This window comes from Xiphophorus hellerii, chromosome 4, assembly GCF_003331165.1.
Source record: "Xiphophorus hellerii strain 12219 chromosome 4, Xiphophorus_hellerii-4.1, whole genome shotgun sequence".
In the NCBI taxonomy this organism is placed as follows: Eukaryota; Metazoa; Chordata; class Actinopteri; order Cyprinodontiformes; family Poeciliidae; genus Xiphophorus; species Xiphophorus hellerii.
The window spans coordinates 2,348,017-2,371,031 of record NC_045675.1 but is presented as its reverse complement, the minus strand read 5'-3'; the positions used below and the strand labels follow the sequence as shown (position 1 = coordinate 2,371,031).

The window sequence follows — 23,015 nt, the reverse complement described above, 5'->3', positions numbered from 1 at the left end:
TTTTTCATTGGCCCTAATCCTCTTCCGTATAACTGACTGAAATGACCCAAATCAATTATATGTAACAATACAGAACTAGAATAAAATCAACAAGTTTCTGGCTTTACAAAGGGAACTGACTCATAAACATGACACGTTTTGTTTTCCTAAGGAAAATTAATCAGGAGTTTATTAAAACCAGAAAAGATCTGGAAATCTGCAGATCTTTTCCACGTCCAGTTAATTATCTTAGATTAACAGACTTTGCTGTTCCGTAGTGAATAGCTGCATGGAAAAAGAAGCTTTGTGATGTTTTTTGTGTACAGTAAAAATATTAATCCTGCTTCTCTGTCCCCCAATTTCCAATCATCTCGAATCCAAAAGAAGCTGTGAAATCTGAGTGAACATTTAGCTTTAGATGGTTCTCAGGCACCAACTGAACAACTAGAGGTTAAAGCGTTAAATTCAATTTGTAAAATGGCGGAAACTCAAATATTTTTCCAGACCCAGAAAAACACACAGTAAATAAAACTTGATAATTTTCCGCTTATTGCTCGTTCATCATTAACGTGATCATATGCTGAATATTACAGAATACCTTTGCGAAGGAAGCCGCCGTCATCTGCACCCGGCCTTCGTCCGACGCGTAGATCTTCAGGTCGTGTCTGTAGGTGCTGTGTAACCGTAGCAACCCGCAGCCCGGAAATCCAGCATAGTCTCCTACATCAAACCAGCAAGAATGGCGTCAACAAACTTGGATGCTGCTTTCTAAACACAATGAGCTTTTTCACATTTTGTTTCTTCCGAGGATTTTATTGGGATCTTCTGTGATGAAGCAACAGAAAACAGAGAGGTGGAAAGAAATTCCTCTGAAATAAAAATCTGAATGGTGTGGAAACCAAAACAAACGTGTAAACCTGCCGCAGCAAGCAATTAATCAATGAATCATATGATCGATTAAAGGGATTCTGATATGTTCTATTCTGATGATTAATATTTTGTTTTCAGAGATTGTAATAATTTCTTGTTTTTAGAATTTTGGCTTTGTATTTCTGTTTTATTTATTGTTTTTGGATGTTGTGCTTTACTTTGGATATTTAAAATATCTTCTAGTCCCAGTATTGACTGGAACTGGGAAATTAAGTACAATTGCGTAATCCGGTCGTCGTAGATAGTAAAGAAATAAAAGAGTAAATTTCAGCTAAAAAATTCAGAAATTTTTAGATTAATCACAAACACTTTAAAAAAAAAGAGAAAAAAAGCTAATTTTTGAGCTCCAAAAGCAAATAAAATTGGTAAAAAAAAATATATCTGAAATTTTGAAATTGATCAAGAAAATTTTCTATAAAAATATCTTTAAAATTTGAGTTTCAAAAGTCAAAAATTTGCAAGGAAAAAACTCAAACATTTTTAGATTAATTTGAGATATTTTTCTTTTTTTCTAGGAAATTTCTTTTGAGGATTTTGGAGGAAATTTACTCCTTTATATTCATCTAGAATGGCTCTAACACACCACCATTTTCTGTAGAAAATTAAAGTTTATTGATATTTAAGTGAGACAACTTGCATTATAATGCCATTATCAATATATTACTTGATGGCATCAAAACAACAATATTATCACTTATTGCAATAACTATTGCCACAATTTATCGCTCAGCAAGATTAGTTATGGTGTCTGGCCCATGTGGGAGTCCAACGCCAGCAGGAGAAATGGCTCCTGGACTTTAGCCAAAAACAAAACAGAAATCCTCAAACCGCTAAAATCTGATGTCACTCGGTTTTTGTTTACATTTCATATAGAAGGAAGTTGCGCTCAGCGCCTTCTACAGAGGTTTTTCCTTCTGTGGTTCTCGGTGCAGCGCCACCAGAGGTACTCCATTAAGCAAGTTTATTTTTGTAATTCTAATTTATGTGATTTTAAGTAATTCTCACCTTGACCTCCAGGGTATATGCAGCGAAAGGCTCTGCCCAGCTCCTCCGCCTGCACCCGGCCAGCAGGAGTCAGCTCTCCTCCCCACTTCAGCACCAGCAGCAGGGACTGGCCTTCCTTACGTGTGTCTGAAACGGACCGAACCAGTAAAATTAAAAACTGATAGTAACATAAATCTTAAATCTGGAGGATGTAACTTTTTTTTTTTTTTTAAGTTTATTTGTTAAAACTGTCACCATGTTGTGGCAGTTTAATATGAGACGGAAAACCTGTGAAAAAACAAAATCTCCTTCACCTCCATCATGAGCTATGGTTGCAGTCAACATCCAATCAGAGTCAGGAGGCGGGTCTTAGTGCTGTCAATCAACCTTGTGAACATTAGTGGGCTAATGTCAGAGAACCAACTCATCACTACAGGCTGTTATCCAAAATTATCCGTGGCTATACTAACTAGCCTTAGCATTCACGGGATTGATTGACAGCGCTAAGACCCGCCTTCTGGCTCTGATTGGTTGTTTCTGGTTAGCACTGGGAGAAGGAGGAGAAGCTCGATTTGTTCACAGATCATCTGTCTCAACCCATCCTGTCACGACATTCTAACAGTTTCACCAAATATGTAAAAACATATTCCTTATAAAAGTTGCAAACTGCAGGTTTAAATAAACGAACAAATAAATGTGTGAACCTTCGTCTTCGCTGGAGGTTTTCGGCTGCCCATGGGGCAGGTAAGTCAGCTGCACTTTCCTGTTGATCCCAGAGAAGTGACCGTACCTTTAGAACCAGAAAAATATCAAAAAATAAAAATACTTCCAAAGTTTCTCAAGCATTTTTGATTTGATTATCATAAGTAATCAACATTAAAACTGTAAATTGGGCTTATAAAAGTCATTTTAAGTGCAGAAATATTGAAACTTTAACTTTTGGGGCTCTGTTTCCACCAGTAGAGGTCAACTTGCTGGTGCTAACCCTGTCGTTTGTGGTTTAAGCACCTTTTTCTACTGCAGATTTTCCTTCCAATTTCCTTTAACATACCATATTTTCTGAACTATAAATCTCAAGTTCTTTTCATAATTTGGCTGGTTCTGTGATGAATGCATTTTTCCCCTCTTTATAAGCTTGGTTTTGACTACAAGCATTTGGCAATAAGCTCATGTTTTTCCGTGGCTGGAAAACAAGCCGTTTAAAAACTTTCCTATCTAATTTCCCTTTCGGGATCAATAAATTACTTTTAAATTGAGTTCATTGTTATGTCACATTTCACGGCCACTGCGCCGTTACCTAGCAACCCTAGCTGAGCAAATCTCTGTTACCTAGCAACCGAAGCGGAACTCCAGCCGGATTGGCCAGCTTTTGTTGTTGACTCACCATCCAGAAACAACTTGTTGCATTCCTGATGGTTGTGCAGGAGGCTCTGCTAATGCTTTTCAAAAATGTACGGTTGTATAATTACGCATCTGCTTGGAGCCATTTTCAGGTGCGAGTGTAAACGTTGAGGTGGGGGGCATGGCCAGCAGCAAGTTATTTGGATTTAAAGTGACAAGATGCCCTAAAACAGCTCAAAAATCAGATCACCTGAGGATGATTTTGTTTAAAAAATGTAATGAACATATTTTGTATAGGCCATATACTGTATCTATTCTAACCTGTTAAAGGAAGTATAATAAGCAATTTTTAACCTGTGTTTCAGGAAAGCATACATCGTCTGTTACTGAACTCACTGCAGGCTTATCAGAAGAACTGCAACCTTGTAAAGACGGACTGGTTTCAATCATAAAAAAGGCCCAAAGCATTCTGCTATGACCTCATAGGTCTGCTTCCACTCTTTTCTCAGCAGACGTTTATTTTATAAACAGTGAGAAAACTGAGCAGCGGGCTTTTAAGGAAGTTGGAGGAGAACAAGGACAAAAACGTCCAACAAAAGCTAATTTATCACAGGCTGTGGCCATGCTTGTGCTTTTAATAACCTGGTAAGAAGTTGCCATTTTTAGGAGCTTCCAGGGAAACGAGGTTAATCATCAGACTTTCTTCACCTACATTTCTAAAACCGTCTTCAGCTGCTCCAGTTTGGACTTCTTTTCTTCGATCTCGCAGTCGTTGCGCTGCCCCAGATCAATCAGCAGCTGCCGGGTGATGTCCAGCACCTCCTGTGAGACGGTCAGAAGGAGAAACCGTCAGAGCGGCCAGCGCTGACATTTCTGCACCTCAGACGTCAAGATCGACTGTTTCACCTGCAGCTGTTTCGGCTTCTTGAGTTTCAACTTCCCTGTTTTGTATCCGTCGTATTTTTCAAACAGATCAAAGAACCTGAAGGGAAACAAATGAACAGTTGGTCTTTCAATGTGGCGTTTAGTGATCGGTCTGCAGAGGGAAAAACTCACATGGGGTTGCGAACTTCCATCTTCATCTTCTGTTTGGGCGTTCTGTCTCCATGACGGATGATGGCGATGACACTGCGTAGCTCCATCCTGGACAGGTTCAGAGTAAATTAATGAAAATGTTTAAGCCACAGTAGCTACGTCTCCATTACAAACGTGTGCAAAACCTTTTTCAAAAATGCACAATTTCGCATTTGTGGCGTTCCCATTAAAGACATGAATAAACTTGTTCACGTGATAGGTCATTAAAATTTATGTTGCCAACGAATGTGAACACTTATAATACTGGCGTTCATCATAAACAATCTATGATGACATATTATGGCCATTGTAGATAGAAAACAAAACTCAGAAATTTTTAGAATAAATTAAGAAATTTCTAAAAAGAAAAAAAAAACGCAGGAATTTCCTGAATCCAAAAATTTAAAATTTGCAAACTATTTTTCTGGAAAGTTTCCTAATTTTAAAACTCAGAGAATTTGCAAAAGTAAAAAATTTTCGACTTTATGAGCTCAGAAAATTTCAGATATTGTTCTAGAAGATTTATCACATCTTAAAATTTCAGAGATTTTTTCTTGCGAATTTTCAACTTTTGGATTTCAGAAATTTCTATGTTTTTTCTATAAAATTTCTCGTCAATTTCAAAATTCCTAAATTTTTTGGGAGAATTCTTTTCTTCTGTCTACTATGCTGTTGTAGCCATCAGACGAGATGTCAGCGGGAGAAGTTACTTTTGTTTGCAGCCTTTTGGGAAAATTTTAGTCTGCAATTTTGTATTTTTTTACAGCCATGAATTCAACACTTTCCAATGAGAAACTCAACTTTGATGAGCTTTGCTATGCTGTCAGGCCTCTGATGTTCAAGGAAGCCAGTGCCAACAAATAAGCTGCTGGAAAGCAAACTGACATAATGCGAAATAAGTGTTTTCGTTGCAGTTTTGCAAGATGCACTAAAAAACCATCTTATTCTACACAAAAACATTTTGCTTTTTCAAAACTGACATGTTTCCATTAAGAAAATTTATTTTTGTAATTTCGATTTGCACAGTTTTAAGACAACTGGAAACACAGTCAGTGATGAGGTGAGTCCATTAATCGGGTTTTACATGGTGCCTGAAGTGGTGGGAACAATCGGGATGTCCTCTGCCTCCGTTGGGATCGACCAGGGAATCTGGAACTGAGGCGCCAGCTCTCGCATCACGATGTTCCTGAGACATTTCATCAACAGCAAAAGCTCAAATAAACACTCAGAAATGTTGAAAAGAGCAGGTGAGAAAGAAAAGCCGGTACCCGAGGATCTTGGCGCAGTCGTCGTAGTATTTCATCGAGTTCTTGACGAAGCTGAAACCGTTCACGTCACAAACATAGGAGTGTCCGTTGGCTCGGAGCAGGTCAAAGCCGCACACCGTTTGCTGCGGTGGAAGAACAAGAGTAAACACAGATTATGGCTGAAACTAATGATTATCTTAGTAATCAATTACTTTGATTGAAAATAAATTGGCAAACTTTGTAGATTTTTCATTTAAACAATTAAGTTTTTCTATACAATATAAAAATACATTAAGAAAATACAAATAAACAAATTAAATAATTTTTTAAACATCAAAATAAATGTCCTATTGCGTAAATGCAATACAACATTCCTTTAGTTTACGCTCAATTATCTGCAGGAAAGGATGCATCTGCAGGATTAATTTACCGGCAAAGGTTTGTTTTATCTTAAATGCAAATCTCTTCTGATTTAAATATCTTAAATGTATTGTTCTACAGTTTGAGCTTAATCACTGTTCTGATTATGTTGTTCTACTAAATTAGTGGACAATTATTTCAAGAATTGATTAATTACAATAAATCGTTTCAGTGCTAACACACTGAAATATGATGGAGTAAACACCGCGGTGGAAGCCGGCGTACCTTGAAAGCCAAGCAGACTTTCCGGGCCACCAGTTTCTCCATGGCCGAGAGTATGACGGGGTAACGGACCTCCTTGCCCTCGCTGTCGCGCTCCACCTTCCCGTCCAGCGCAGGAGACTTCCGGGCCTCGGCGTGGGCGTAGTCCGGCCCGACGGTGTACACCTGCAGTCCGACACAAACCCCAGAACCAGCAGTTCTGTTACATCAGAGCTCCAAGTCTCAACCAGTAAACTACGACCTGTTTATCTGCTGCAAAACTCATGAAAATCTAAACGTTTACATGTGCAGAAGCAGGGGTTCTGTTGTGAGTTTGAGAGTAGTTGATATGTTACTGGCAGGTAGCAACAGGGCCTACGATTAGAAATCCTCAAGTCCCACCTCACAAGTTTCATGTGAATACATAAAAACATTACAAATTAGCTGCAATCTGTGATTTAAACACGTATGTGAAGAGAAATCTACATGCACAACCAATTAATAACTGAATACAAAATATAAGAGAGATTTGTTTTTCTTACAGAATTTAACCAGGTGAAGCTAAAACGACCACTTATGAAGTTCTGAGTAGGACAGACAAAGACAAACAGCTTTCTACATATGCATACATATTTTTTGTGTAGATTTGGCTCTGATTTAGTCTGGATACGCCTGTTAACAATTACTAAATTAGTTGATGAATATTTCAATAGTCGATTAATCACGATTAATTGCTTCAGCCCCAGTTTCCACCTTAGTTTGGTATTGCTGATGCGAGGAGCGGCCATTTTGGATCTCAAAGTCCATATCTGAAAAATTCTCAGACTTCCAGAGTCCAACCTGCATAATCCATTAAATTATTAAAAACCTTTAGTTTATCTGATTTTTCTGAATCTGATGAGTGAATGCAAACTTCTGGCCTGGACTGCAGAAGTCTGGTTATTCACACAGAGAAACATGTCGGCCATCATAAGTGACGTTCCATGTGAAACACGCACTGCAGAGCCAGCCTCCGCTCTGCTGCAGCTCCACTCCTGACAGCTTCCTTGGACTGGCTCCATTTTACTCATTTTAAGGCCTTTTGTTTGTTTCTAAATGGTTAAATGGAGTGGGTGTGAGTGCGAGTAATCTATGTTTATATGAAATGAAAACACAATAACTGCACCCCGCTGAGGTATCTCAGCATGTTTTGCCCAAACCTTAACATCCGTGCCGTCAGTCGGCATGAACTCTTCGTAAATGTAGGAGCCAGTCTTCCTCACGCTGCTCTCTGGAGAGTAGACGCTGCTCCGGCTCCCGATCTGCACAAAGCAGAGACCAAGTTCAGTTCTTCTTCTTCTCTTTTCACACAACTTCTTTTAGAAACTGAGACGCTGGTTTAACTAAAATGTAAAAACTTGCATAAGCTGCAAGCTATAAATACAGCAAATGTCCCAGAAGATGACAGAAAGCCATAAAACACAACGTAGAAGCATTAAGTGTGCTCTTATTTTGAAATATTTTGAATTTTCTGACTGGAAAATGTGTGGAAACAAAGTCGAAGAAATCTTTTCTGACTTCTGATCAGCTTGTTGCGTTTTTAAGAGTCTGTTTTCTTTCATCTCTCCTCAACGTTGGACGCATTTCAATTAAAGGAACTTTTTTTTGTACAGTTTGGCTCAGTTACTGATCTTAATATGTTTGTTTTTTTTACTCTGTACACTAACCAACTAACCACAAAAAATCTAATTAATTGTTTCAGTTCTAAATTTTTTATTTCTCTTCTGTATTATTTATTTATTATTTTATTTATTTAAAAAAAAAAAAATTTATTTTTTTATTTTTTAAATTTATTTTAAAATATATGTTTAAAATAACTATATATTTAGTTATTCATTATAAAATATTAATAAAGCTAAAAAATTTATTTAGTTAAAACATAATTTAATAAAAACATATAAAACAATAATAATAATAAAAAGTAGTTTATAATCTTGACATTGAAAACACTTAATTAAAGTCCCACTGGAAGCCTGTGTATAATAAGGAAATGTAAATGTTTGCTGCCCGTAGTTTGGTCAGACCAATCTGAATTACTACACGAGTCATGAATGTGGAGGTCACGACCTTTCTGAAGAGTCTCTGGCTGCCGCCGCCTGCTGATGTGGGGTAGTAGATGTAGACGTTGTGGTCCTCAGCACAAACGGGCTTCTCCACAAAAGGTTTCTGGAAGATTTCCCCGTTCACCTCCACATGGTCCTCCCCTTCCACCAGGTTACACTCTGAATACACACACACACACACACACATTGGGCTGGACGATATGGCTGAAAAACGATTAGGCCCGTCATGAAAACAAATGTTGCTGGACAATAAATTGTCCCAGAAGTTATTGTGATAAATGATAATATTGTTTTGAGATCATTTACATGCAATATCATGGCAATAACATAAAAAATGTAAGAACACATTCGCAAAGATCATTTAAAGAGCATTTAACACTCGGAACAGGAAGACATTTTAAATATCCAAAATAAACAAACAAAATGAGTTATGAAGTCTCTCTAAACAAAATTGTCCTTTAATAACCTTTAATTAAAAAAGTGTCCAGTTTCCAGTTTTTGGTAGAAACAGAGAGAGAGAAAAAAAAGATAAATCTTGCAAATGGAATTAATTTATGATATGATTTATTGATTTTTTGCGACAGGCCTATAATCACAAAATAAGCACTTCACATCAGTCATAATTCTTGATTAGTTTTTGTTTTAAATATCTGAAATCCTGTCTAGTAGGTGGCATGATCCTTCCTGTTTCATCCAGTTTACTCCCCACGGTGTTGTTTTTTTATTTTTAAGCAGCTACTTTTATTTTTATTTTCATGAGGCACGGGGGGGGGGGGGAGACTTGCGCAAGCTACGCAGCAGGCTGTTGCTAGGTAACCGAAGTTGGGGGAACTTGAAACCAGCAGGTTGTTGCTAGGTAACCAAAGAGTGAGTGAGTTAGTTGATTCCAACAACCTAGCTTAGCTAGCAGTGAGAGAATATTCTACCGATATTGATCTATAGTGATCTATATCATTATTGATTTATTGTCCAGCCGAACACACACAGGAAACGTTGACCCTGCGGCGTTCACTGCTGAGGCCTGAGAAGAAGCTCTCCTAAACACGTAAAACATCTGATCCGAGTGCCAGAACCTTTATGTCACAGAACCTAATGAGGGAAACTCGTCCCTGCAGAACATTCAGCGCTATATTTATCCCATAGCTGCCACAGAACCAGAACTCGGCTGAATAAATAATGCCTGATACAATAAGTTCAAAGCACAAACAGGAATATGAGGCTGACCTTTTGGTTTAGCTGGGTCGCGGTTCAGCACAGCGTAACGCGGCAGCTCGATCCCCTCCTCCTGTAGGATCCGATACACTTCTCTCCTGGAAAACACACACAAACAAACCCTGATGATAAATAAAAGACACCAATAGATGTTTGTTTTGTTGGAGGGTTAGGGTTAGGGTGAAGCAGATGCACCTGTCCTGAATATAGTACTGCATGTTCAGGTCGTTGATGAATAGAGGGCTCCTCAGTTTGGCGTAGCTCACCGCATTGTCCAGAGGGAATCCTACAAAAAGGAGACACAAAAAAAACATTTTTAAACCTTTATCGATTAAAGCTGCAGTATAACTTATGTAAAAAAATATATTCTTTTACATATTTGTAGAAACTTGGATATAGAAAATTTATTTTTTTTACATATTTGTAGAAACTGTCAGTATGTTATGAGACAAATAATCTCTAAAACAATTTAGCTCCTCTGCCTTCTCCCAGTACTAACTACAAACAACCAATCAGAGTGAGGAGGCGGGTCTTAGTCAATGTGGCGTTGTGTGGCGTTGCTTGTTGCCTCTCCATTCCCCCGTCAGCAGATCTTATGTTAATGCTAACACCAGTTAGCATAGCTACTGATGACATTGTAAAACCGGTTTTCCTGTCACTGTAAGTTCTCTCACTGATGATTGACAGCGCTAAGACCCGCCTCCTGGTTCTGATTGGTTGTTTTTGGTACATTTCTGTGGCTCAGGGAGGAGGTGGAGGAAATCCATCGCTTCACAGTTCATCTGTCTCATATTTTTTACAAATTTGTTAAAAAAAAAACATACTTTTAATAAAAGTTACATACTGCAGTTTTAAAGACATAGTCTAAAGTTGATTGATCTTATTTATCGACTAATGATTAATTGACAACATGAAAGGCTACATTTTTCACGATCTGCTGAATTAAGTAATATTAATATTATTTTGTGTGAGCTGCATTGAACACTGCCTGAATAATCAAACAAATTGTGGTTTTCTCACATTATTAAACTTACACATGTAACAAAAAAGGAAGCTTTTAGGTTGTTAAATAGAAAAATAGAAGCTAAAAGAAATAAATATGAGAAACACTTCATTCCCCATAAACAGAGAGATATTCACACAGTATTGTCTGTGGTTGCTCTTGAAGGAAAGTAAAAACTTCGCTCAATGAAGTGCATTAACTCACAGCAGCCCTCAAAATGAACAGTGCTAATTAATGTCATGTGTTTTTTTACCATGCTTCTGCTTTTCCGTCATCTCATCCTCACCTTCGTAGCAGGTAAGCCATTTTTGATCAAGAAGTTGATGCTATGCCGTCATTTAGCTCAGCTGAATAAAGCGCTATTAAAATGAAAACTTAACTTAATGAACTTGTCGAGTGTTTATATTTCTAAAAGGAGCTGCATAAAGCAAATGTTTCATCCCACGTTGGATTCCATTTGGATCGTTTCTCTTTTACGTTCCAATATGGCCGCCATTTTTATTCCTGTATCAAATGACTCCTCTAAGGATAACCAGCAGCAACCAAACTACAACACTAAAAGAAGGACTAAAAAGAAGTTATTAGTTAATCGACTGGAACTAATTTTAAATCAATAGTAAATCATAAGTTGATTAGTTGCTTGCGTCCGTAGAGGAAACACAGACAAATATCAGCAGAAAATGATTGCAAAGACAATGCAGATTAAATATGCATGATTTGCATGTGGGCCATTTTGTCAGTGTGCATGCACTGTGGTGGGAGGGGTGGCACCTTTGGAGTGGAAGGAGATGAGGCAGTCACACAGCGGCCATTTGTCCACAGGCTCGTTGAGGATGGTGTCCTCTGGGAAGATGACCACGGTGATGTACTCGAACCGGCACAGCCTCTCCAGAATCTGGGTCATTGGCTTGGACTTGGACTTCTTCATCATGCAGCAGATCCCCACCACGATCTGTCGCTCCGGGGGCTGAACGGGACGGAAACAGGTCAACCGGACAAATCACTCAGAACTTAAAGGCCTCAGCTTCAGTGTATTTATTTTATTATTACAGTAGCACATTGTTCTTAAAATAAAATAATTAGAAATATCAAACCTGCAAATAGAAGACATTTATTCAGTGCAGAAAACGATAAAAAGCAGTGACCTATTTTCAGTTTTCTGGCAGAAGCAATGACATTATTCAGTTAACAGGCTTCCGGAAGAAAAACAGACATGAGGCTTTTCCACATGATGATCTTTTGTTTTACGCTGCAGCCATCTCCTAGTCGGGCATCTGCAGCTGAAAATAAAATCTAAATCTCCTCCAGCCCAAGCATACGGTTCTAGTTAAAATCCCTGAAATAATTTTTGAACTTTTTTTCAGTTTCACAGTCTTTGAGCAAAATGCATAGCCTTTTACAGCATCTTTGAATGGAGCTAAACTGGAGCCATGAAATAAAAAAGATTATCTGAAACTGGGGAAAAAACAACAAAATATGAAAAAAAATTAAACTGAAAGAAAAAACAGCTCAAAATTTCCTTTTTAGATTAGTTTTCTTTATGCTCAAGTTTATTTTTGAACAAACCTTCCTGCAGGAGCTTGTTTTAAGTCAATAATTTCTTTCTATTGAATAATAATTGATAGTTCCATTGGCAGATTATTTCATTTATAAAAATATTTTTTTTCCATATTATAAGTGAAATAACCTCTAAATGGAACTAGTAATTTTTCATCAATATAAAGAAATTATGTACTAAAATAATAATCTGTCTTGCAGAAAATTTACTTTTGATTTAGTTTTGTCTCATTTCAACTGTATTGAGATGTTTGCATTAGAAAATAGAAGAAAAAAAAACTTTGTAGGATTTGGTGTTTTTGGTGCCCATTGCAGCACTTAGGCTGCATAATTACTGACCTTATTAGTATCTGCTTACATTTATATGTTTATTAGCATGTGTGAATTTTATGAATTCAGTTTTGTGTCTGTACCTTGAAATTGCCCCTTGGGGACAAATAAAGCTAACCAAATGTAGCGATTTTAAATAAAGAAACACTAATGATCAGAGGCGAGACGCTCACCGTGTCTTCGTCATCCTCATACAGGTCCATGTCTGTCCTCATGCTGTCCTCCTGCACCTCGCTCTCATCGTCCTCGCAGCCCACGTAGAATCTGGGAGCGCCACGCTGGCTCTCGCCCGGGCTGTTGGGCTCTGACATCACAGTCTCCCGCGGCTGCCCTTAGCATCCCACCGCGCCATCAGACACCAGCAAACGGCCAGAGCGGGCCGCCGATGGGAGGGCCCGAGGCCTGCGGCGAGGGACGAGGACCCCGCTGCTTCGACTGCACAGCAGAGGCAGGTCAAGGTGGCGAGACAGAAAGGACGGGACTAAAGGAAGAGAGAGGCTGCAGCGTTGCTCCGTCTTTTATTTTCTAGTATTGGTTCAGCTGATTGTTATTTTGTTTGGCTGAATATTCAGCAAAAGCTCCAGTTATACGACTGTAGTTCTTTCTTCCATTTGCAGAAACGATGGGCAGTCCTGCATTAACGCCAAAAACAATGAAAAACATTATAAATACAATCATACATCATGTTTTTTTATTGTGGTAACTAAGCCAGTCGCAATAATCTTTTTTTTTTTACCGTGGTAACTAATACCGTCATAATCAATCATATTATAAGTTAAAACAAGCTCAATAATTTCCATCTGCACGGTTTATCGTTTTTCTCTTAAGCAGTTATGAGTCACGGAGGAAAAACCTGAAACTGCTGCTGCGCCAGTTACTAAGGAGGTTGTTGCTAGGTAACTGAAGTTGGAGGGGAACTTGAAACTGCTCTTTACCCAGCAAGTAACAACCCGTCATCTTGGTAGGCAAGCACAGATGAACCATGGCTTCCCAACCAACAAAAAGAAAGCAGAGTACTCAAAAATTATAATTGAGTAATAGTTGCAATGTATTTATACTGTTTATAAATTAGATATTAGCAAAACAAGACCTACTTCTAAGCTTGTGGCTAGTTTATTGTTGTCATAGCAACTGTCATGATGGCTAGTTACGGATGCTTACCAAGATGGCTGTCACCTACAAAGTTTCCAGAAGTGTGACATCACATGAGAACTACTGTATCTACATAATAAATATTGAGTATTCTATCAGATTTATTATCTATTGATATTGATCACGTCTATCACAATATATATTGTTATTGATTTATTGTCCAGCCCTAATTAATCAAAAAGAAAACTAAAAATCATTAGTTGCTGCCCTTTTTGGTTATTGGCAACATGAATTTAAACACGTAAAAATCTGGAGATATCAGACTCATAATGAGATGTTTAGAGTTATAATAATGCTGCTGCTGTTCTGTAGACATGTAAACATGAAGGAAAGACTAATAAAAAGCCCAGAGTCTTCAGATTTTAACGAACTGATGATTAGCTGCTTAAAGACAGGAAAGTCAGCAGACAGACCTGATTATTGCTTTGTGACATGTTACAACACTAGGACTGCAGACTGGCTTTGCAGCAGTGAACATTACCGTTACTGAACGCAGCTCAACACAGCTGAGATAATAAACAATCCTTCTGGGACGTCAATGCTAAGGAAAACAAACATGGCTGCTAAAAAAGACCAAGATCCCCTTGAAAAATTTTGTTGTTTATCTGAAACCACATCGATTTAATATCAATCACGTCTCATTTCCAATTAAACAAAATGTCCAACATTTAACAATGCAACTTAGAACTGCTTATAATTTTTATTCAAGGCTATTTTACTAACATTTGTTACCATCAAGTTTTACTCTGTTACTTTTGTCTTGACCTCTAAAAGTGATCAGATGTTCTTACATGTTAAGCCATAAACACAAACACAGTACAAGGTGCCTTTGCAGCCTCGGCTCCTGAACTAAACTTTTTGCATTGTGGGTCGTAATTTTGTTTTTTTCAATTAAAAATGATTAATTATTTTCTTTATGTCTCACTAAACATGCAATATTTCAATGAAGAAGTAGAAAAAATAGTGTTTTAGGTTATTAAAAAGTCCCAATTTACCAAAATAAAGTTTCCTTTTGAATGAAATGTTTTCTATTTTCTTGGTGTAGAAATGTTTATTCCCACCAACAAGGACAAGTTTCCTTTAAAACCCTTTAACCAAGCTCAATGGACACATGAGAAACAAAAAAACATGGTAAAAAAATAAAAATATGTTGCATTGTACCAAACGTTTTCTCAGTTAAGAGTAAAAGGTGTGCATTTGTTGGCCTTGAAAAGCAGTTTAACACGAAAAAACAGACCTGCTGTATCCCTCAAACCAAGAAAACAAGAAAATTGAAGCAATTCAAGCAGATCATCAACCATTTCCTATTAACACAGAAAAAAACACTGCTGTTAAATAACATTTTAACTGGTGAAATCTGGTAAATATATCCAAGAAACCCCACCCTATTTCATGTGGTTGTGGTTTGTTTCTTTCACACACACACACACACACACACAATGTTAATGTGGTAAATCACCATTTCACAGCTTTTGGACATTAGACCATTAATATAGACCACTACAAAAGATCTTTCCTGCCAACAGTCATCACTATCTGCAATAACTCTTAAGAATTTGAATTAACACACGTTACAACAACATTTATTTTCCCTTTGCGATCAATAAAGTATGTTTTAATTGATTTTTGAATCTGAATGCCTAAAAATCTTTGTGTTTCATATCTGTCAATATAAATAATTGTTGATATCGATAATTAAGTAATTAGGACTTTACTGCCAAATAGGTGGAATGATCTTTACTGTTTTATCCAGTTTTCACTCCCTGCCATTATTTTTTTATTTTTAAGCAGTTACGAGGCATGGTGGAGAAACTTGAAACTGCTGCTACGCCAGTTACTCAGCAGGTTGTTGCTAGGCAACCAAAGTTGGGGGAACTTGAAACTGCTTGTTAAGCAGCAGGTTGTTGCTACGTAACCAAAGAGTGAGAGAGTTAGTCAATGCCACCAACATTCAGTGAATTTATATAATATTCTATCATCTGTTAATATTGATCATGTGTCTATCGCGATACATATTGTAATTGATTTATTGTCCGGTTCTAACTGAATGTAATTTGAAGTTACATTTCACTCTGATTTTGGTTTATTTTTAAACTAGACAACCCAGAAGGATTCATTACTGACTTCATAGTCAAACATAGCCAGTCAAGTTTTTTTTGCACAACTTTTATTTTTGCTATGAAAAGGAGCCAGGGGGCCTTTAACAACAGCTAATTATAGAACAGTAATTTTCTAAGGAGCCTATTGTATTAAAATGTGGCTCTCACCCAGCAGGAAGTCTCTCCGGGTTATTTTAGTTTGGTTTCATAAACCCGGAGCTGAACGACTGTTAATTGAAATTTTAAAAAATAAACTATTACCTAAAATAAAGAACAGCTGTTTAACAGCGTTTATTGTGATTTAGGTTGCCATGATGTTGATGAACGTTGGGTCACATTTTTACTTCCTTGCATTGATTTTTCTGCCACATTCAGCAACTATATAAAAAAAGTTTTAAATAAGCTGGTATACAGTGAACCCTCGTTTTTCGCGGGGGTTGCGTTCCGAAAAGAACCTGTGAAGTAGTTACCTTTATTTTTTACAATTATTATACAGCATAATTAAATACTCTACATTGAAACCAAAGAACAAAGCCTGCTTTCAGGTCTAAGCATTTGTTTACCAAATATAACGCTTTCTTACAAATAACTACAGTAAAATAATCATTTTAATCATCAATACGAAGTACAGTGGGACAAATTGTGACTCGTGTATTTCACTGTTCCTCTGACTGTGACGCTGCGACCTGACTCCGTTCTCTAGTGTCTTTTTGTTTTTTTCTTTTGTGGGCTCTAGTGTCCCTTATATGATAGTAAGGTGACAGGAAAGGGGGAAGAAAAGCGGAGAAGACATGCGGCAAATGTCGCAGAGTCTGGGGTCCGGGAATCAAACCCGCGACGGCCGCGTCGAGGACTCAAAGCCTCCCAACGTGAGTCGCACTATCCCCTACGTCACCACATCACGCCCCTCTAGTGTCTTTTTCTTCTGAAGCCTGAGGTGCAGGTGTGTTTTTTTGGGAGAAGAACGTAGTTATCGGTAGTTGTTGTCGCTCTTTTTTCTTCTGGGCAAAAATATTTGCCAAAATTTGCCAAGGTGTATTACGTATCTTTAAATACCGTAACGTTATTGGCACACAGGTAGAGAAGAAGCGCGGAGACTGTTTAGCCAATCAGGACGCAGAACATAATGCACTGTGAAAAAAAACTCTACAAAAAACTCCACGAAGCAGCGAGGTCATGAAAGGTGAACCGCGTTATAGTGAGGGTTCACTGTAATTCATAATCTAAAATTATTTTACCCCAAGTGAACAAAACTACACCTCAAATACCCCAACGTGTCATAACGTTTAAGACAAAAAATGGAGTCCAGATATCTTTTTTTGAATTTAAATCAACTACATTCAAAATATTCTGGATAAGTAAAATATGTAAACAGTAAAAATAAACATTAGGTACTTTATTTTGCAGTGAACTGATTATTACTTGAGTATGTCAGTTGCAGGTTGGTTAGCGTAAATGCATGATAAAACTGTAAATAATGTTAGTAGGAAAAAAAATGTAAGTGACTTTTCAGTGGTTTCTCCTTGACCCATCTAAAGTCAGTTACTAATTACCTTTTTCGCTGCCTTGCCTTTAAAGATCCGGCTTCAGTCACGGATATTTAACCTGACCTTGACTCCTGGATTTCATGTCTGCTTGACTGCATTCATTTTTATACCTGAACATAAACTAGATTGTTTTTGAGATAACCTTTAATGTGAATTTGTGGCTTGTAAATAAACTGAAACAATTTGATTTTATTACTTTGATATAATATTATTACATGGTTAACACAGCACTGGTTGCACCAGTGCAACTGGCAACTAGTCGAACAAGTTGACCAGGTGCAAAGTTAATTTTTTTTAATCACTGTCTATTAAGGAAATATTGATTTGTAAAAAATTAATTAACAACCTAATAAACACAAAGTTATTTGAAGTTGAAGCAGAATTGAACAAGATGTGTTGTATATTTGAAGTAATTTTCCATAATCTATCAATAGTCTATTATACAGTTAATGTGTTTATGTGTCTCCAACGCCAGCAAGAAAGTCCTCAGAGTTTTCTTTATTTTTTTATTAAACTCTGGTCATAATTTACAAATAAATCATAGCTGCACCATATTAGGAAAACAAGCATTTTGTAATATTACTGAATATTGCGATGACAGTTTTAATTCACCCAAACTCATCTCAGTTTTCTATCACTCTTTTCAATCTTTTTCGTTTTTAATCATGATTTCCTTGTCAACCTGCATTTGCATGCAGTGTTTGAATATGTCTCCTATCAAATACTGCATTTAAAAAATCCTGTGTGACATGACACATTGAAATTAGTTAATAACTACCAAATTTATGTTACTTATCATAAGCTGTTAATTGATAATAGACTGTGTATGAGTGTTAAAGTAATTAAAAAGGTCTTTAGTCACGTAAAGAACGGAATTTCAATGAGTTAAAGGGGAAGCGCCATTCATCTGGCTCTACATAACGCTTCAATGGGCCTGACACCTTTACCTGTGTAAGAAATTACGTCAAGGTGACGGATTAAATGAAATATAAAATTACAGTTTTTAGCACGGGAAAGTTAATACAATGCAGCCGATATTATTATTACAGAAACACATTAATTTACGCAAGGAACATCTGAACGCAAGTTGAGTTTACACTGTTGTAAATAAAAGGAAATTAAAACATGATTTAAAACTGTTATTGTGAATTTAAATGCCATCTTCATTGTTTCTCGTTTTGGAAGCAGCTGTCCTGAGCTAACGTTAATGTTGACGACATATTTTAGCTGCTGTTAGCTTGCGTTAGCATTCGACTAACCGCTAATTTGGCAACGTAAACAGGTCTTCTCCTGCGTTTACGTCAGAATTTAATACTGACACTACATAATACCACGGATATCAACACTTATCACTTCCCATTTATCAGCAACAGGAGGTAAAATATTAAACTTACGGTGCCATAAAAAGGTCTTTTGCTGCTACTGCTGCTGCTGCTGCTTTGGAACGCTCGACTCGCTGTTGTTGACAGTTTGCATGAAGCCAATTTGACAGATGGACGATTGACGTGTGAAGCAGCCAATTAGGAAGACGTTTTGTTTGAGAAGGCGTGGCTTAAACCCAGTGTGGGCCAATAACAAATGGCCAAGGCCAGTCGGAGAACGTTGGCACCGCCTATAGGTGAAAATGAGGACTACACCTTCTTTTCAATGAAAACATGCACATATAGCAGCTAAAAAAAGATAAATGATTATTTAACGTTAAGAACTAAAATAACAGTTTAGTTCTGTTATTTATTATAAGAGAATAAATAACAGTTTAGTTCTGTTATTTATTATAATAGAACTAAATAACTTTTATTATTGCATAAAAAGTTCAGTTTCACTGAAAAAACATCAAATTTCACCAAGTACTGTTGTCAAGTTTCTAAATATTGTATCACACTTGATATAAGACAAAACTAACTTAAAAGTAATGTTTTACTTGTTTAAGTAAATAATCCCTTAATATTGATGATAAATTATTAGTTCTACTGGCAGATTATTTCATTTATAACATTTCTACCACTGGAACTGAAACCTTTTTTTTTTTTTATCAGTGTTAATGAATTATTGACTTAAAACAAGCTCCTCTGTCTTCCTGAAAAGTTACTTATAATTTAGTTTTGCCTTATTTCAAGTGTAAAAGGGTATTTGCTCTAGATACTATAGACCAAAAATACTGGGTAGTAGTAATGACCACTGTCATTACTACAGTAGTGACAGTTACTGATCCTAAAATCCAGATATGCGGTGTGATCTTGTCTCCATACAGCAGGACGATCTGCTGCTGCTGCATGAAGTGCCAAAGCTGACGTCTTCGCCGTGATGATGCGTGTCTGCAGGAGGCTGTTAATGGGGCTATGAAAGGGGCATTCTGGTTTACAAGGCACTTCTGTGAATAAGCTGAACATGAGGGGTGGAGGCGCTGGGCGGGACCGCTCACACAAATACCATAACTGTGAAAATAAAAACAGCAGAATGTGCAGTTTACCTCTTCAGAGGACAAACTGCACTGTCTGCAGTGAAGAGGAAACTTCTCTGCTTTCTTTTTTTATTAAAGTTATTGACTTTCAGCTGCAGGTCAGAGCAGGACAGGAGTTATTGTTTTGAAAACAGTTCTGGCCTTTGCTTTTGGACTCGGCTGCCGTATCTTCAGGAGTCGTCAGATCTCCAGTTTCTATTGCTTTTGGCTCGGATGACCATGTTCTACCACCGTTCCCCCCTGCTGACAGAAATATTCCTACAACCTGATGCTGCAGTCCACAATTAAATGCATATATTCATGAAAAACACTGCATTATTTTCAAAACATTTTATTTTAAACCTTGTTTTAATTTAAAACTTAATGGAATATAAAAATATATTCACACTTTCTGAACATTTTCATATTTTGTCACATTGACACCACAAACCTGAAGAACCAAATACCATTTGCATTTATATTTGTGTAGTTTGCTCAATCACTTAATATTAAGAAACTGCCATTTTGAAAAAATATACATTTGACACACATTACAAAGTAATTAGTTTGCACTTTTATGTAGTATAAAAGTCCCAACTGGCAGAGATGGGCTGAACTTGTTTGGCGAAGAGTAATGTGTAAAATTTCAGTGTTTGTATGCAAAGCTGATAGAAAGAGACCTTAAAGCATTTGTTTCTGTAACTGCAGTGAACGGTGGTTCATCAGATGGAAATTCATGGTAGGCTTTTATTTTTAATTTGGGAAAAATGTTGAAAGCCCACGTAATACTTTCCCTAAACTTCATAATTATGCATTGTTTGTAACCCTTAAAATTCCCATTTTGTATGTTCAACTGCTTCTGAAAAAAAAACAACCTCCAGCCGTTTTTTGTCAAGAAGTTAATGTGTTTTTTGGTGCCTGGAAGATGAGCTATTTCAAAAACCTCCTGATTTTTTAGTCACATTGTATGAGCACAGCGCCGTTACCTAGCAACCCCGGCCCATTACTGAATAACCCAAGTGGAATTCCAGCATGTTTGGTTTGTGCTGTACAATGGCTGCTGGAAAACTGCTGGAAAAGTATTTTTTAGTTGACTTGCCATCCAGAAACCACTTGCTACATTCTTGTTAGTTGTGCAGGAGGCTCCAATTCTGCTTTTCAAAGATGTGTTGTTGTATAATTGCAGATCTGTTGGCAGCCATTTTCACCTTTGATGGTATGCGTTGAGTAAGGTGGGCGTCGCCAGAAGCAGATTATTTGAATTTAAAGTAACAGGAGGTCTTAAAACAAATCACTCTGAAAGGAACCAAATAAAATCTCATCATCTAAGAATGATTTTGTGTAAAAAATGAGTTATGAATATCTTTTGTATCTCCCATAGAATTATTCTAATCTGTTCAACAAAGCATAATATGTCACCTTTAAATCTCAATCTCTATTTTTGTCTTCATTACTTGTATTCTTTTGTATGAATGTACTTGTGTCTTTAGTAAAGGTGATGATGGTAATAAATAGTTTTCCAAGGGTCTGTAAATACGGCTAATGAAGCTAGTGAGAGTGATCCTCAGCTGCTGAAACACAAACAGTCAAACCCTCGTTAACCTTCCTGTTTCTCTGTACTCAGCCTTTCAAACAGTTTGGCTTTGTTGACAGAAAATTCCTCCAGTTTGTCAAACGGTTCAGTCATTTCAGCCGACCTCGACTCCAGTGTAAACACCGTGGCTGGGGACACACCTCATTCCAAAATATTGCCAAAAAGAGGGGTGGGGGATTCTAAATACGGCGAGGAAACTTTGAACAACTTTGAACAGATGGAGACATAATGTAACTGTACACTGACTCCACAAACGGGTCGCTCAGTTGGACTTAAATTCACTGATCAGTTTTTAAAATGCATCATTCCCCTGACTCCTGAATATGGAGCTAAATTAGGGCCATAAAGTTTGTTCACAAAAAAATGTTTATCTGAGAAAATAAGATGCTAAATAAGATGCGAAAATAAGATGCTAAATAACATTACAGATAAAAATAAAGAATAAATTTAACAAAAATCAACGTTCAAAAAAGTATTTTTGAACGTTTAAAACTTTTTTCAGTTTCAAATAATTGTTTAGTTTCAAAACGTTTTAGAGTTAGTCTGAAATCTTCTCTTCAGTTTCAAAATCTTTTTTTCTGTTTCAAACTTTTTTCTTCTTTTTAACAAACTTTATGGCCCCAATGTAGCGCCATACATGAGTCCCAGCATCCTCACACCTTGTGAAGGTTGAAGCAGCGTTTTATAGAAACAACAGACGTCCAGTGTGTGCTCCTGTTGATAAAATAAGCTCTGGCTCTGCTTAATGCCACTTAAACTGAACAAACTCCAGTCTTTGGGTAATTAGGGTTCATTTGTTTCCGCGGCGACGCAGTTTTAAAGCCCATGAACTCGCTGTAATTGCCATTTCCTGTCCTGCCATTGCTCAATGCTACTGGACTGAAAGAGCAGCTTTGTGTCCTCTTTTGGGAACTTTTTTCTCCATTTGAAGATAGAAAGTAAGTTAAAAAAGAAAGGAATGATAGTTAAATATTTGAAAAGGTTGAGTTTTGGCCAAATCATCATCCATCATTTCTGCAGAATCTGTCAATAAACAGCAACTATAAATTAGAAGAAACAGCTGGAAATGAAAAGAGATGATTATGTAACACAGACTAACTCCCCATCAAAACCTCATCACTGCAACCTTTTACCATTTTTCTGCACACAAAAAACTAAAAATAAGGCAAATATCCTCCAACCCTTTCAAAATAAAACAACATGGATTTCCAACACTTCCAAAGATAATCTGTTTCCTCTGTGTCATGTTGTGGTGAACAGTCATGAAATGACCCAAAAGCAGCTGCCAGCAAAGAGGTGAAAATAAGATGCTAAATAACTTACAGATAAAAATAAAGAATAAATTTAACAAAAATCAAACAACAGAGTTTCAGGGAGGAAATTATGAAAATAAAAACCCTAAAGGTGCAGATATGGTTAATGATTCAGTTCAAAATTAATTTTGGTTTTACTTTATTACTATTATTATTACAACCATTTTATTGTTTACTTTTCTATTTATATTTCATTAGTATTTTTATATGAATTTACTTGTTTTTAACCTCTATTGTTAATCTTATTATTTATGCTCTTTTTTAGTAGAAACAATTTTGAAATAAAATGAAATCATTTTTACCATTTGTTTTTATAATACTTCTTCATTGGCATTTTGTATGACATTTATTGATTAGTTGTATGTTTCGTTATTAATATTCTTCTTCCACCTGTTATTATTTATAATTATATTTCATTCATACTTGTATGAATTTAGTTGTTTTATGTTTTTATTATAGTAATAACAATATTTTATTATTGTTATCATTT

At 36.7% G+C, this 23,015-nt stretch overlaps 1 protein-coding gene across 32 annotated transcripts in view; it reads right to left on the bottom strand.

The window, feature by feature from the left end:
• Positions 1-18,653, bottom strand: part of ppip5k1a (diphosphoinositol pentakisphosphate kinase 1a) — a 62,271-nt gene extending 43,618 nt beyond the window's left edge. For all 32 annotated transcript variants that reach the window (XM_032560684.1, XM_032560670.1, XM_032560672.1 and 29 more), the window contains exons 1-16: positions 18,573-18,653; positions 12,554-13,012; positions 11,265-11,460; positions 9,686-9,776; positions 9,503-9,588; positions 8,283-8,437; positions 7,376-7,477; positions 6,201-6,362; positions 5,577-5,698; positions 5,393-5,494; positions 4,291-4,377; positions 4,141-4,216; positions 3,947-4,056; positions 2,598-2,683; positions 1,915-2,040; positions 578-699 (exon numbers count right to left, since the gene is read on the bottom strand). In XM_032560684.1, coding sequence (XP_032416575.1) covers positions 578-699; positions 1,915-2,040; positions 2,598-2,683; positions 3,947-4,056; positions 4,141-4,216; positions 4,291-4,377; positions 5,393-5,494; positions 5,577-5,698; positions 6,201-6,362; positions 7,376-7,477; positions 8,283-8,437; positions 9,503-9,588; positions 9,686-9,776; positions 11,265-11,460; positions 12,554-12,691 — 1,761 coding nt within the window. In that variant the 5' untranslated portion in view covers positions 12,692-13,012; positions 18,573-18,653. The remainder of the gene's footprint in view (positions 1-577; positions 700-1,914; positions 2,041-2,597; positions 2,684-3,946; positions 4,057-4,140; positions 4,217-4,290; positions 4,378-5,392; positions 5,495-5,576; positions 5,699-6,200; positions 6,363-7,375; positions 7,478-8,282; positions 8,438-9,502; positions 9,589-9,685; positions 9,777-11,264; positions 11,461-12,553; positions 13,013-18,572) is intronic.
• Between the last annotated feature and the right edge of the window lie 4,362 nt (positions 18,654-23,015).